Source organism: Plasmopara halstedii (genome assembly GCF_900000015.1).
Source record: "Plasmopara halstedii genome assembly, contig: Scaffold_1343, whole genome shotgun sequence".
Taxonomy (NCBI): Eukaryota; Oomycota; class Peronosporomycetes; order Peronosporales; family Peronosporaceae; genus Plasmopara; species Plasmopara halstedii.
In genome coordinates this window covers 474,559-491,109 of record NW_020188258.1, presented here as the reverse complement: position 1 = coordinate 491,109, position 16,551 = coordinate 474,559, and the positions used below count along the sequence as shown (strand labels likewise).

At 44.6% G+C, this 16,551-nt stretch overlaps 1 protein-coding gene across 1 annotated transcript; it reads right to left on the bottom strand.

Annotated features, from left to right (window-relative positions):
• Nucleotides 1–165: 165 nt before the first annotated feature.
• Nucleotides 166–1,476, bottom strand: PHALS_01120 (uncharacterized protein; the record flags this gene model as incomplete). Its single annotated transcript, XM_024730923.1, has 1 exon — nt 166–1,476. The coding sequence occupies one exon, from the start codon at nt 1,474–1,476 to the stop codon at nt 166–168; it is 1,311 nt and encodes a 436-aa protein (XP_024581152.1).
• Between the last annotated feature and the right edge of the window lie 15,075 nt (nt 1,477–16,551).

Sequence of the window (16,551 nt, the reverse complement as noted above, 5' to 3'; positions counted from 1 at the left end):
AAGGCATTTGATTTTCGTCTGTACTGATATCTGAGTCTTGTCCACAAAGAGAGACCAACGATAGAATATGAACTTTCATACAAACAATTTCACCTTTCGATTTATTTTTCCGCCTAAATGATACAAACACTGTTTGACTAATCAAGGTGATATACGGCGAGCTTATCATGATATTGTACCTCTGCGCTGGCACGCATCACCAAGAGAATCATCTAACAAAAGTGCTTCTAACTTGCGTCCACAGGTTTGACAATCTTCCTCTCCAATTGATATAATTTTGTCTGTAAATTTCTTCAATTTACCATCAGCAGAGGCCACTGTACTAAAAGACATGGGCACATATCGAAAAATAGATTTAATGACAGTTCCAGCTCCGTTTGCGCAACGCTCAATGACGTTCCATCCGGTCTCGTCCGCATGCATTCCAGCATACACTCCTTCACCTTCGGTGAATTTGCGGCAAATGCAAACAACTCGATCAGCCTCTTTATAATAACGTAAAAGTACATGCTGAATGAGACATCCGACTGCATCGCCTAAACGAGTTTCGAATCGACACTTGAATGCACTTGTGTGGCCGGCAACATCTGACAAATCAATCTTTTCATAGCTCGTACGATTTTCCACAATACTCACTCGATCAATCAAAAGTCGAACACGCTCAAAAGGAAACGGAGTTGTCTTCTTGCCCGCCAATTCATAGTAATTTGCTTTCTTAGGCACTGCACGCATACCGTAGTTACTGTCGTCAGTTTGCAGCATCTGTACTTCTGATTGGCTAAAAATACTGTCAGTTCGAATGTATGCGTCATCCAGCTCCTTGACAAAAGTTCCATATAACTTCATGTCAGGTGACTCGACTCGAGACTTCTTTCGAGGCGGAACGTAGCTTTCACTATGCTCTTGCGATAATCTTTGACAGACAATCGCGCCCATGTCCTTAATCAAAGCTGACCTTCTCTCAATCGCTTCCCGAAGTCGGCGTTGCTGCTCTTCTGCTACAAGTCTCGCTTGCAAGTGGCGATCAGCAAGTGCCTTCCACACTGCCATGGAGACCGATCCTAAGCCACTTTTGGCCTTATCTGCTTCCTTTTTCATTTGTAACGCTGTGAGTTGGCTTGTCAGTTCCTGAATCTTTAATTGGAGGTCGAACTTCTCGGCTTTTCGCTTCTGTCGATAATTGCTGCGTCGGATCGCGTCTTTCATACGAATATTTTCAGCCTCTGAGACTCGAGGAGAGATGGAGGCAACGCTTTCGGTGTCAATTGATTTACTATCACTGTCAGTTGCTCCAAAGTGTCGTTCATCTTCGAGGGAGTCAAAGAAATTGTCGCCAGGGGTCAAGTCCAAAAGCTGCAATTCTATGTCTGTGTCAGAAAATAGCGTTGTATATCTGTCTAGCGATACCAACAAGTCTGCACCAGTGATAGCCGAATCGGCCGCGTTGATATCGTCCAAAATTGTAGAGTCAGTCATGAACGGTTATTGTTTTAATGGCTGGATTTAGTAAAGTGGCTGTAACCTCATTTATCACTGTAATATAGAATACTATATGTGACAATAAATGATTGGGAGTGATGGTCAAGAATCTAAGCGTGGGTACATGGGGTCAGAAGAAACATTTCACTTGAACGTCAATCTGTTGACATAATCACTACAATAGTCCCGGCTCTCATACTTATTTAAAGTTTGCCTTGCCAAATCACTATCTATCCTCAAAATTTAACTAATGACAATCGTCTGCTACTATTTTAGTGTCTCAGTAACGCAGTATCCCATGATGGGGTACGTTTTGTATTAGATCAAACAATTGTACAATCTCATACGAAACTTTGTTTAAATGTAGAAATTTAGAGGTACTAGAGAATTCGTACCTATGAAGAAGATGCTACTATTATGTCGTGTTACATTGTTCGTATCAAAATAAAAAAAGTCTACCTGTAACATTAGTTTCAATCGAAATAATCGTGAGCTGCAGAGCCGATTTCGTATAAAGTTCTTCCTCGAATAACTAATAAATGCAGTAGAAAAATATCTATGAGATAGTCACGGTTATTAGTTATCCAAGTAATTTTGCGAAATTTTTTTCGAAAGGTGCAAAATTACATATACAATAAATATGCCACCAGCACGTTTAACAAACGTGCAGAGGCTCAAGGTCTGCAATTAAAGGCCAAAAATCAGTGGACGAGTCAAAATACGCTTGCAACATGGGCTACTCAGAAGTTTAGCGTTGGAATCACTCAATCTGCTAGTAGCAGCATCCTCGAAAAGAGTCGCGAGCTCAAGGCCATGACAGATGCTGAACTTTCGGTAAAACGGTACCGCGTTGCACATCACCCGCAGCTTGGTGAAGTCATGGCAGCATGGGTGCTTCAATGTCAGACAAGGCATGTAGCCATCACTGGCGATATCATCAAAACAAAAGCAAAAGTCTTTGCTGGCCGATTTCGCTTGCGCGAGTATTCCAATGAGTGGCTTCAACGCTTTCAAGAGAGCTCCTGGTGAGAGTGGTGCTGCAGATCAGGCATTAATCCTAAATCTTCATAGGATTTTTTCATTCCATAGTTTTAGAAAAAACCATTGCACAACAGCAGATTGAGGGACTTAGACAAGACAAAGTAAGTTTGTTTGCATATAATCATGGTCTTTTAGATGAAAAGGTTGAATTAACTGTCATTTTCCGTTCTGAATCATAGAACCGCATCCCTATTGCCTTTGCTGATATGGGTTAGAGAAGCCCAAGCCATTGCTCATTGGAAAGGCCAATAAGCCTCGCTGTTTCAATTGGAAGACAGGAGAGCAACTGTGTATTTTTTTCGCAGCAATAAGAAGCGTGAATGACCAGCCCACCTTCCAGAACTGGGCTGAAAAGGCTTGACATCGACATGAAGGTACAATATGTAAACGCTTTAAATGTGCTCTCAACAATTTCGATCACTGTTCTTTTTGGCCAAAAATAGGCAGATCATTCTTTTTCTAGATAACGCCAGTCGGCGATCACGAGGTAAGTAATGTCGAGGTGGTCTTCTTTTCTCTTAAGTGCACGTCTATGGGTGCCTGGATAATCTCCGCGTCCAAGTAATACTTCAGACGTTATCATCTTCGAAATGCTATTGATCGTGACGATCGAGGTGAAATCAACATCTATAAGATCGATCAGCTAGCCACAAGAAAATGAAGCAAGGCTGCTTGGGAAGAGATATCAGTATCCACCGTGGTCTATTGTTTTCGCCACACTCGTCGCTTTGCGGGGCCTCCTTAAATAATGAAGCCCAATATGGAGGAGCTAATTGACCTGTGCGACGCTTCCTCTTAATAAACCTATGGCTATCTAAGAGCTTTTGAGTCCAGTGATGGAGGACGACATAGCCAATCTGGAGTTATATGACGACAAGATAATAGCCTTGTTTCAGGAGGCGGAAGAAGAGGAGAATGGCGAACAAGAAAACGAAGATGTGGAAAAGCTAAAAAGTGCTGGGAGTTACGAATTCCACAGATGGAGTGGTACTCAGGCGCATTCGAGAGCTGCAGAAATCTCTCAAACCGATGGCGACAGACCAGACTACCATCCATTCGTGGCTGAATTCAAATTAGTCCAGCATGCTTGCTTGGCACTATATTGTCTTTTATATCAACAAAATTCATGTTTGTAAAAAAGGTTAATTAATGCAGTACCTAACATCGCATTATGTCCATGTGACAGAAAGACCCGAAGGGGTTAGCGCTATCTACTCGGGTGACTCATAATTGGCTATTTTTACCAGTCACGAGTAAGTACTTGGCTACATTCAAATAAGCTTGATGGGGAATTTTTTATTAGTATTACGAGGTTGTAAGTTACCCGGATTTGAGTTATCTGAGGAACGACTGTATGGACTCCTAAAATGAAAGATCAAAATCGCAAATTAATAATGAGAGTACCGCAAACGTAGGATCGCTCGAGCAAATTGTTTTTCAAGCCGTTATCCCGAACTCTTAAACGAATCTTTATCTGTACAAATGAGGATTGAACAAAATTTATTCGATTTCCTGACCCCAAGACAACTAGACACGTATGGTAATCGTATGTCTAACGTTGGCCTCGAAGAGATCAAGGGCTGATGCTTAAAAAACAAGATCAGTTATTGTTCGCCTGGCGTGTAACCAGCTACGAGGATGTGCTGGTAAAATACCTCCATGGACGCCCTGACTGGAGATTTGTGGGAGATCAAATGGCACTCTGCACAAGGCCGTGAATGTAGAGCTTTTGGTCGCTCTTTCTCTCGATAGATATGGCCATAAATTAGGTCGATCTCGAAACGGAGCAAGTCGGCGTCGTTCTTGCAGTATTTTGGTAGGAAGCCGCGCGCGAATATAGGCACTGAGTAGCAGTTACTCTGTCAAAGAGACCTCCACACATTGGAGAGATCATGTGACGTGTTTGCATCGCCTGACTAGGCGCATCGGGTGCGCTCAAATTTGTTGTTCACCCGGCTCGGGAGGGTTTCGACCACCGCAGTGGTGGCAGGCCTTCTTTCTGAGACGTTAACACCTATCATTTTTAAGGATGACTACTGAACATGTGTGTTTACGCCGAGATCATCCACGTCCACCCTCGCTTATTCAGAAAGGCACTGAATGTTGCATCGAATATGAAGCATAATTTCTATTTCGCGAGAATAGGTCAAAGTTTTTAAAGGTGGTAACTCTACGAGTGCACAAGGGGTGATGGACTCCACCGATGCTATGGAGACAAAGAGATGTGTATATACGGCTGATCTGCGCCGTGACACATGTTGATGTTGCACAGAGGATTTTATAAGCTTCAGCACCCTAATTTTTTCTATCTCTCAGCTGAGGTACGAGGTATGAAAGTTAAGAAACCAAGCAGCATTACAACCGGGTTTCAAAAAATTTTGCATTAAATGGCCACATTAACAAACACACATAGGATAGTTTCGTGTGCTGTAGATCCAATTGCCTCTAATGTAATTATCGCTATTAGTTCAGCGTGGGTATATTTTGAGATATTTCTATATAAAGAAACACGGAACATTGACATTTTGCTAATTCTTATGGTAAATTTGAGATTCTAAATTTGGAGTTTTGTTATCGTCATCAATTCATATATGTTTCTTGTGATTCACAATTTTACAAACTAATGTGAATTTGGTACAAAAAAGCCAAATGTGTAAGGATTAAGTATAAAAGATTAGAGCTGCGTTAGAAGGGGCATCTGTAACGAGGTTACACGTACCCTTGTGTGGAAGGGTGAGTAACACAAAATGGTGCAAACGTACAAAGGGGTGTGGCTACATCGTAACAAGAAGTCACTACGTGGTAGGTCTGCCAGTAGTTATGCATATTAATTAGGTTTTACTAGTTAATTAATAGAACTTTGAAAGTTGGATATAGCCGGCTTTGTCGCAAATAAAACGAATAAATACAGTTCCAATTTGAACAGAAGTGTACATTTGCCTTGAGTTAAGATTTTTGATCCGCTACACTCATACTGGTCCTAGTATAAAACGTCGTTGACCTGAGTAAGCTTTCTTAAATCAAAGAGCTACGGCAGCCCCGCTGAAGTATACGACCGCCCGCGGTTGTTTTCTGACTTAAAACCAACCTCCTGGAGCTAAAACTAATGGGAACTAACCCCGTGGAGAGTGGAGAGTCACGTATAATAACCTTGTGCCATTACGTACGACGCGCGAATGTCAAATATATTTGAGTACCAAAAGGCATAAAATTTCCCAAAAACGGATATGATATTTCATTCATCATGCGAAGTGAAAGTGTAAGAGGTTATGTCGAGTCTAAGAGAAAAGTTGAGAATTTTACGTTTGACAGCGTGTTAAATTGTCTCGTCTTGAATTCAAGATATCATATTTACCCAGGTATGGTGTGGCAAGAACCCTTAAGTCATGGATCGACTGGAGGTAAAAAAAAGCTTGGTTTCACGCACTTCTATCCTGGCAAAACTTGGTCGAGTCATAGACCTACTATTGCAGGAAGCTGATAGATTTTTGGCGCGGGCACCAAGTTACAATACTTTGGACCACGACATGAAGTTTTTTGAACCATCTATCAGTAATCGTGCAAATTTCCTGGTGGGGGAGAGCTAAAAATAGCGGCAGTACGCCGCGGCTCTCAAGAGTGTATATCTGCTGAGACTGGAATGTACGGCGGTGTATCCTAGTCCACAGAGTGTATCTCTGATAGAGGGCTAATTACTGCTGTAGACTAGTGTATCTTGTTCAAAGACGGGCGCAAAGCAAATGAAAGTTACAAAGGCGAAATCTTGAGGTCTACAAGAAGAAATTTGTTTTGTTGTGATGTAACAGTACTGTTGAGTTAGCATTGCCGTGTAAGCGCACGCATTTAGATAGCAGAATGACTTGACGTATTTAATTATTTATTCATAAATTAAGTGACCGGGGCAGTCATAGGGTTGTAAGTCTCCCCTGACAATAATCGGTAGAAGCTCCTACTAAACTGAGAATATTTTAGGTGTGTGCAAGAAATTGCAAGGCGGTGAGGTCATCGAAATGGTTCAGTAGAAATCGGTGGAAAGGTGAGCACATGAACCGTCATGGATACATCTATCAATCCGGACACTTGCAGCGCACCAATTCCAAGCAATACAGCTACCATCATGATCCTTCACATCGTATTCCCAACGTCTTGATAAGAGGCTCACCCGGTGTGTTGCCACCGGATTGGAGAGTGTGTCAAGAAACAAGCCTGGTACCAATAGCTGATGTCTGTGTTACACGTCCATGACTCTTGCCAAAAGAAAAACTAGTGGTCGTAGATACTTTCTTTCTTGCCAATAAGAAGTGCAGGTGTTTAGAGTGAGTAGTTTGCTACCGAGTGAGAAATTGATTTCTCGGCGAAAACTCTGAGCTCAAAAAGCCTACCACAAGTGGCAAAATGTGCATGCTTTTACCAACTTATATGATATACATTCTGACGAAAACGCTGACTCCGAACACGATGTGCCGCAGAGCAGCATAACTGGTTGCACTTTGTTTGGTGCTCTTAAACTAGTTGATATGTATTATTAAGTGCTCATAGAATTCAGCGATATCGCCTCTCTAATGAGGTGATCCGGGAGTGACGATTTATACTTCAGGACTGTCTAATGCTATGAAGACGTACTTTGTCTATTGATGCAGCTTCAGGGCATATTATGGCAACAACCAATTCTATTCTTTACCTGCCCGTGATCGAGAAAATCATGCGGCATCAGATATGCATGACTAATTTAAACACTTGCGGGTAGTGCTTGCGTATATTCGCTTCAAAAATCCTTTTGCTGATACCTGAAAGTGTATGCTTTGTGCCGTCGAGAATACATTTCTTCTTTTCTTCTTTGGAAAGCATTCTCTTCGGGCAGAATAATAAAAAAGTCTCCATAGGTTGACTATCAGCTTTGCTGCAAAGACTCAAGAAAATGGCTTTGTAAGGCAAACTACTTCTACAGATATAGTGCAAATCATGCCGGTATGACACCATACCTGACCAATATCGTAAATTACTGAATTGAAAGGTATTGCGGTGCGTCATAAGAGACGGTCGCTGAGGCTATGATATATCCTTTCCATTCCGATAAAGTGTCGTCAGTAACGCTTAATTCTTTGTATTAGGTTGGTCATTAAGAGGCAACGCGCATGATCGCAAAATCGTATTCAAATCTCGCCAACTTTATTGCAGCGGGGAGGAATCATTCAGTTCAGATGTAGAAATTACTTGCAAGAAAAAATGATTTTGTTCAAACCATGAAAAAGCTGCTTAGATCTAAGCCTTTTGAGAGCTTTACAGAACATAAGTCGTTGCACACAGCGACGTAGTTACCACATCTCTCATCAAAAATGGTAAAATGAATATCCTACTTTGCACAGTATATTTTTAAGGTTTCAGCCGGGTCGAACGAATGTGGTGGTGAATTTATTAATTCGTCTAGTATATTATTGCAGCACTTTGGCGAAACATCGCGCACATCGTATGGGTCAGATGCAAGATTACTTGATCAAGGAAAGCGTTTGGATCCTAGGAGTGCAAAAACTCATATGCCGATTAATCATAAAGTATATCTGCAAGCTTGCACCGCCATCTTTTATTTCTAGGCTTGCTCCAAAGCAGCTGACATCCAACGCGTGGTTGTAGCTCATGATTAGCTGCTTAGGTATGAAACACGTTTCGAGGCTCATTGGTCACCGTGAAAGCAAATTTAGCTAAATGCGCGCTATTTAGTGGTGATTTGATGTGTAACAATGGGCGAAGCTTACGTGTACACGCACAAAACGTGTCAGCGGACGAACACTTTGGCCTCCTTGGTAGCTCATAAGCATAAATTTGTTCTCTGGAATTTCCAACAGAAGCATCGGATAAACATTCGTTGTAGTATGTGTGACCGTCTGCAGAAAGTTATTCGTTTTGTAACATTCAGCTTAAAGACGTATTCAATCTGCATCTCACATCTTCGCAAATTTGTGAATACATAAAACCTGCATTAGTATACGAGATAATCGAGACGTCGGACCCTTTATGTTAATAGCTAACAAAAATCATGATACAAGCTTGTTCGAAGAAGATGCTAACATAACCCTGGCTCTTCGTTCAAGACTCGTTCTCACGGGTCAGTTATATGCGATGTCCTAATTTCAAAGTAATATCTCAGCTATAGTTAAATCACTTTCTTCTCCAAAATAGCGTTAAATATTGCTTCGACTAAACGATCAAATAGTGCATCTCCGAGAGAAGTCAAAAAGACTTTGAGGTCTTGGAATTTGCTTGGGTGGACTATAGTGTACGTTTTAACGTACGCAAATATGACACTCAAGGGTAAATATCGCGCACTTCGCCAAACTTAAAATATTAGTGTAGATGTAGACTCCAAATTTTCACTTCGTTACGGAACAAATGTGACTCGTCGTTGTTGCCACTAGCATCACCGGTATCTATATAAATAAAAAGATGCTTTCATCGTAAAGCTTCTACTCCGGTAGGCGCAGTTAATGCTTCAAAAGATAGCACCGTTTTTGCCATCACGTTTCCCCAGACCAGTGGCAGTGTCAAGCGGCATTGCAAGATCGTGAAATGGTCGGTAGGTGTAGTAAGGGTTTTGCAGGGCTAAATAGCTGGGCAAGGACGAGTATCTGCTTCAATGTCAATGGCGCACACAGTGATAATAGAATGCGCTTCAATCCGCCGTAAGTTTCTTTGCAGCTTGCAAGACATGCCCACCTTGTGAAATACTCCTATCAGTACTTGAAGAGGTATCTGTAATTTTAGACGTGCTGATAAGCAAGCTGTGTATTTCTATATTGGCTAGTTTGTTCACAGTGACACTAAATGCGGTCACATTTGCGATACGGTGTCTGACCACTTCCCACTCCGACGAATGAGAGCGTCGAGAAAGAGCGTAAAAAAGCTGGAGAAGCTCAAGCCATGAAGATGCTATTTTGATGAAGAATAACAAAGTCGATTTGTCGATTTTGGAAGGCGTAGCTGATGCGTTGGAGCTGGGTGAGATCGTTTGACGATAATCACCACGCTTTTCACACAAAATAAAGCTCCCGCTACATCGACCATAGGCGCGTTGTATTTTGTAGCGGCAGTTTGGGGTAGTTGCTTACTCAATCAAATAGAGTAGGAAGTACGTGATCATAAAATTCCCGGAACAAGGCTGCAAAAATGTTTCTTTTACAGCGGCATTTATTCCAGGCAAAGATCGTGCTCTTAGAATGTAAATAACGTGAGGCTTGGGACGAGGATGGTCCACGATCGAATATTAGTGAAGAGAGGGGTCGGAGACCAGTGCCAAGGTAACACGTGTGGTTTGGTAGACAATTGAAATGGTATTTTAAGCAAAATCGCTTGTGTTGGAGCAATGCAACGGGTAACAAAACTGTTTTGGTATCACAATATGTATTTTTTAAACAAGAGCGACACTCAGAACTTGATTAGACAAATACATTCAATATGAAGTATGTTGACTAGAGATCATGAAGATTTGCAAGGTAGAAGTTTTGAAGGCATGCGGGGTGCTAGTCTCACATTATGCATTACATGAGTTCATTAAATAGCAAAAAGAAAACAGATATCTGTTTGTAAGGTATGTCAGAATAAATTTGAGGTTGAGTTTAGAGCAAGGGAAACCCAAGTATCTGGCTCATCAAGAGACTATTGTCTTCACCATTGGGTCATCTTCTAAGCATTAGTTGGCGCAGAATCATTCAGACAGAGATTCCTTTGTATTAGATGCAAGCACCTTTACATCTGATAGCAGATGTCTATATACGGCTGTGTCTTTGGTGCTAATGATCGATATCTTCTCCAACCGTTCCTCAAAGCAGCACTATATATGATTGGTATGACGAGATAGCGCAATTGGTGACGTAAGGTTCGTAGGCGATTATTGAGCGCATGTTGACTAGAAAAATGCGCTGGTAAATTTCTACCATATACGCCTCAACCAGGCGTTTGTGGTAGCACAATCGACTCCCACAGCAAGGCAACTTTGCCCAGCTCTGTGACTGCACGACCGAGGAGATTCCACTTTTGGTTAGAGAGGTTCAAATGCTCATGCTTGCTGCCATTATCTAGTTGAAAAATTAGCATCTTGACGGCTGGCACGAACTATATTCATGTTTTTAGAATTATATTCAGGATGGCAGTACAGGCTCTTTTGGAAACAATAAACGGCTACTTATATTTATTTGGGAAGCGGGATCAGACGATCCGTGGCGCAAAGACCGACTACAACGCAGGAGGTCGAGGCATTTTGAGTGCGTTAGGGTAAATAGCTTTCAGCCAAGTCGAGGAGAGTACGAGCGTGCCTTCGTTCCGAGCAGCGCCACTGTACTCTCAGATGCTACATCTGTGGCAAAGCTTACACATAAGGCCTGTTGTAACGGGGCTACATACGAAGGGGTGGGTCCCACAAGATGGTGTGACCACATGATGGTGTGGCTACACCTTAACAAGAAGATATCACGTGGCTGGACTGCCAGTAGTTATGCATTTTAATTAGGTTTCACTAATTAGTTAGGAAAACCTAACGATTTCGATAAAAGCAGCTTTGCCGCAAATAAAAAAAAGAATTACAGTTTACGTTTTGAACGAGAGCGTTTATTTGCCTAAAGTTAAGGTTGTAGTTACTCTTGCAGTAAGTAAATTGCGATCCGTTACAATCGTACTGGCTCTAGGATAGAATATAAGGTCGGTGACCTAAGCATCCCCGCTGCATTTGATAGCGCTTGTTGTCATTCTACGTCTGCGTCGTTACAATTGATCCTCTGTGAGGACGAAGCAGTACTACTATTTGCCTAGGGTATGCAAGACGGGTTTAAAAGGTTGATGTCTCTGTTTAGCCCTGAGGGCGTTTAACACCTCGCTTCACAAGCACTTGAAGCAATCAGCGCACGCCTAGAGGCCTTTCCAAGCTATAAAAATGCTCTGCTGGAGCACCTAGAGCAGAAGATGTTGGCGTCGACTGCGTCCATGATATCACAGTCGGCGATGGATGACTTCTCCCGACCCAGGCCGCTCGTGATGAGCGTTAAGATCTTCGAGGGAAAGAATGGAGAGAACTCCTTGCTTTGGGTGAGAGAGGCCGAGATGGCTATGGCGTCCGCCATGCTCCAGACCGAGTGGCAGCGCGTGAAGCTAGCTATCTCCAAGCTCGGGGGTCCTGGACGGAGCTGAACCTGCAGAATTTACGAGTGTTCAAACCAGCTATATCGCGTGCGATCGCGTTTCCTTGCCGCCTGACAGGGCAAGCAGGAATTGGTGATTTTTGTCCAAACGTTGCGTACTCTCATTGTCGGGATGGCAGCCGATCTTCTCCCTAAGGCGGTCACAGTGACCGTCTTTATATAGGCCCTCCGCACTGGCGTGACCAGAACGGAAATCTTCCATGTGTATCTGTCTTCTTTTGAAGAAACAGTGCATGTAGTAGTGAATATCGAATACAACTTCAAGTCGGTCGTCGGTTCGATGAACCTTGAAGCGCCTTGCAAAGGGAGCAACCAGTACGAAGGTGACGGGTGTCTCAACAGACAAGACACCGTAGAGTGTTCGAACGCTGCCCGGCATAGCCGGGATCCATCGGCTCAGGCCCGCTTGACTAGCTGCTAGAGTGTGCACTCCAACCGTGTGACTGAGCTACCCGATGTAATAGGCCAAGGGTGTACACAACCTATCATAAGTATGAAAAGATGTCACAATTTCCAGAAGTCAAGTCTTTTCAGTTTTACTACCAATTTCGATCATCACCGCAGGATACTCGTTTTTAAAATCGAGCATTGAGCTTTTTACCTTTTCTCCTTCACCGGTCTTCTGGCTGGAAACAAAAAAATCCTAGTAGGCGCGGGCGCCCTACCGGGGAAGAACTGAGCTCTGTTGAGCCTCAAAGATAGAGCACAGCAGCAGAACCCAGCTCCATAGAGCTCCGTGCTCTTGAACACGAAACATGAATGAAGCCGGGCTTGCTGGTCGTCGAAGCGATCGTGAAGGGCTTTGAGAAGCAATGGAAGACCCTTATTGTTTCCGGGGCGTCGGGAAATTAAGCTCGGCGCTCCACAGTAGAAGGAAGTCAGCGGTATGCAGAGGCGCTGAAACCGCGGATTACTGACACCGTCACAGTTCGATTTTGCGACGGGGACTTGCGTCATTGTGCCGAGGACCTCTGTGGATCTCGGCGTCAAGTTTCTTGACTTCGGCAGCGTGCACTGCTGCTTAGTCTTATACTTGGTATCAAAGTATGACCTTATCCTTGATATGGTATGATGAGCCATGGATCGATTGGAGGTCAAAGACCTTGGGTGCTACGCGCACGTCCCCTAGTGGAGCTTTGGTGAGTCATGAACCTACCTCTGCTAGAAAGCAGAAGGACTTTTGGCGCGGGCACTGGACCGGAACCGTCATTGTGCTGGATATCGAAGTATCCGAATTGTCAAACACCGAAGGTGTCTCGGACAAGAGTCCAGAGCTTGGCTCGCGGGCTGAACGTGGAGTGGCACGTATATCACTGAGCACTGCTAACGTTACGAAGCAGTTGCTTCATGCCAAGATTGGCATGGTCGGCCAAGGGCCGAGGTATCGAGGGCGAGACCCCAGTGATGCTCGTGGAGTGGCACGTAACCCGCTGACCACTGCTCACGTTACGAAGCAGCTGCTGCATGCCAAGAGTGGCATAGTCGAACGAAATCCGAGACATCTTGAGCAGGGCCCTTCTGATGCGCGTGAAGTTGCATGCTAACCACTGAACGAATAGCAGCTCTTCGTAAAAAACATCAAGGCTCCCATGGAGCACGGAGTGGGGATACTGGACGACGCTGGATGCGTGTTCCAACTGGTCTTGCCGATACGTAAAGCCTCTGTGGAGAGTCGACAGCGTCGCCGTACGTTATATGCAAGACGCCGGGCGTCGACCCTGACCCAGGGTATCTCTACCGCAGACGATAGTGCACAGCCATATTCACTTGACAACGGTATGACGGGAGAGGAAGAAGGCAACCCTGACCCAGGTTGTGTCTACTGTAGACGTTAGCACACAGCTATATACCCTTGTTAAAGGGAGGCTATCCCACGGTGAGTGCTCTTCTTAAGCTTGGGAATATGCCCTACGGAGAGTTTGGCTGCCTTGAAGGCAAATTATTTAGCCGAGGTGGTCATTATAAGACTGAGCGAGGTGGTCATTATAAGACTGAGCGAGGAGATCAACTCGTCGTCGCTTCTGGATGCAGCTGTCCTGGAGGACACCAAGAGAGTGCTGAACGCACGAAGTAGATCGTCGATCCTGAAGGATCCCTCGAATGCGTACTGTCATCTGGTAAAGGAACTTCAAGACGTCGTCTCCAAAGACCCGCCGTCGGTCCTACCTTCGGACTGAGGTGTGCGTCATGAGATTGACCTGGTTCCGGATACCAAAAACTGCGAACACGCCAGTGGCCCCTTCGCATGGAGCAGTGCGACGTGATTGACGCTTTTTTCATGCAAAGCGCGATGAAGGAATGGTGCGTGAGAGCAAGTCTCCCCATTCGACCCCCACGTTCTGTGTCTGGAAGCCGGACGATAAGTGGCGTATGTTTCACACTTACAATAAGCTAAAGGCTGTCACCATTCCGGTACAGACGCCGATTCTTAGATAGGATGTTCTCCACAACAATATGATTGGATGTACAAAGTACAGTGCGCTCGACTTGGTCGATGGGTATTACCAATTGCTCAACAAAGTGAGTGATATTCCACTGACAGCGGTGAGTACTCCGAGCGGGATGCTCTGGGAGTGACTGGTGATGAGTCAAGGGCTGTCAAATGTTCCAGCAACATTTAATCGTCTTGTGACGCAATTATTTCGGCCCCATCGGGCGTATTCACAGACATACTTCGACAACGTCTTCATCCACAGTCGTGCGGGGCATGGAAGGACAGAGAAGGAAAGTCACATCGTGCATTTAAGAGCGGGGCTCGAGTACATGCGGACGAATAAGCTGTATGCTTATGCAAATAAGTGCATTTTTGGCGCTGAAGAAATCCCATTTCTAAGGTGCTTCATCGGGAAGAGTGGCCTTCGGGCGGATTCCAGCTAAGGTCAAGATCACTGTGGACAGTCCAGTTCTAAGAATTCAAAAGGACTTGCGCAAGTGGCTTGGACTCGCCAAATTCTTGCACAAGTGTAACATATTTTATGGGAAAATGGCACATCCTTTTTCTATCTCCTTAGAAAGATACAGAATTGTGTTGGGACACCGAGCATCGTTTTTTTTTGACAGGGTCAAATACAGCCTTCTTTATGCACCAATACTGTTGTTACCAGACCCCAATAGTCCTTTCAGTATCGGTTGTGACATTACGGACTTTGCCATCGGCTGTGCACTGCTGCAATCAGACGCCGAGGGGTGATATCGTGTGATCGCGTTCGAATCTCGCGGAGAAGAGCTACCCAGTCGACGACAAGGACTCACTTACGATGGAGTACGCGCTTGTTAGTTTTAAATTCGCCTGCTCGGCTCTAAGCCGTTCGTGATCTACACACTTCATTCGTCAGTACGCACTACAACTCAGTCGCCTCACATCTCAGTCCCTGAGCATGAATTTTGTGCTTGTCCTGCCAAAATACTCGGCGGGCAACATGGGAGTGGTGGTCTTTGTGGACTATTTGAGCAAGTTGGCCCATCTTGCGGCAGTGCCGGATACCATCGATGGTGTGGTTACGGCGACGTTGCTTGTCGATCGTGTCTTTCGACAACATGGACATTCGGAGTCAATTGTCTCGGACAGAGATCTACGATTAACTGGAAAGTTTTGGTCGACAATCATCAGGATGCTGGGCACCAAGCTAATTATGACAACAGCGGATGATCTGCAAACCGTTGGTTTAACTGAGCGCGTGAATCGCGTCGTTGATGACAAGTCTGCGCTGAGACGCCGAGGCGCTGGATCGCCATGCTGCCATTTGTAGAGCTTTCCCTGAACAATGCAATGCATGCATCTACTGAATACACGCCATTCTACGTGAACGAGATCGTTTATCTTTGAGTCCCGCTGACGCCGCCGTTCCAAGGTTCAGGGATTGGTGGGGCGGGCAATAGCCGAGCGGCTAGATGATGTCAGCCCCCTCACTGTTTGCAAAGAAGGCGATGATTTCCTATCTAAAGACTGAGTGTCTCGCGACACGTTCGCGTTGCGGTGGCTGAAAGCCAAGACATGCAGAAGAAATATGCAGATGGAAAAGGAAGAAGAAATGTCAAAAACATTGAGGTCTGAGACCTGGTTTTATTAAGTGCTAAAAACCTTCCTACACATGCAGGTTTTTTCTGCAGTCTTCAAGACTAAGCTCCGTCCGCGGTTTATTGGACGTTTAAGGTTGTGGCCAATCGAAGCCTAGCGTATACGCTAAAACTTCCGGTAGGATGCGCACCCACCCGGTGTTTTATGTGGGCTTGTTTAAGCCATACCAGATCCAAACCAAGTGAAGGCGGAAGCGTTGGTGGCAGAACGGCGCCCACAGGCGCTCGACCACCCAAAAGCTAACCAGCAATTGGTTCTGAGCATGGAGGGCAACGATTTCCGTTTCAAAGGCGCTAGGCGCTCCACTGTCGCCGAAAGTGACTCATTCATCTCGACGGCTAGGAGCAGCTCCGACAGAGCGCGATAGTCCTCAATGTGAGGCAGTCGGTGTACAAAGTACTCCAAGCTCTTGAGGTTCTCCACACAACGGTATACGACATCAGTATGGTGCTCAGCGGAGCACCGATGGCGACGGACCTTACCTGCAGCGGGGCTGCCGTAGCTTTGCGCTTTGAGGAAGCGTAACTTAGGTCACCGACCTTTCGTTCTACACTTAGAACAAGTACGACTTAGCGGATCGCAATCCGCTTACTCCAAGAGTAAGTCTTGCCTTGACCCAAGGCTGATTAACTCTTCTGTTTAAAATCCAAAACGATTTTTTATTTCTCTGCGGCAAAGCCGCCTAATTTTAAATGTATAGATTTTCCTTAGTATATATAGAAAAATCTAGATACATGTATAACTACTGGCTACCCAGCCATACACCGA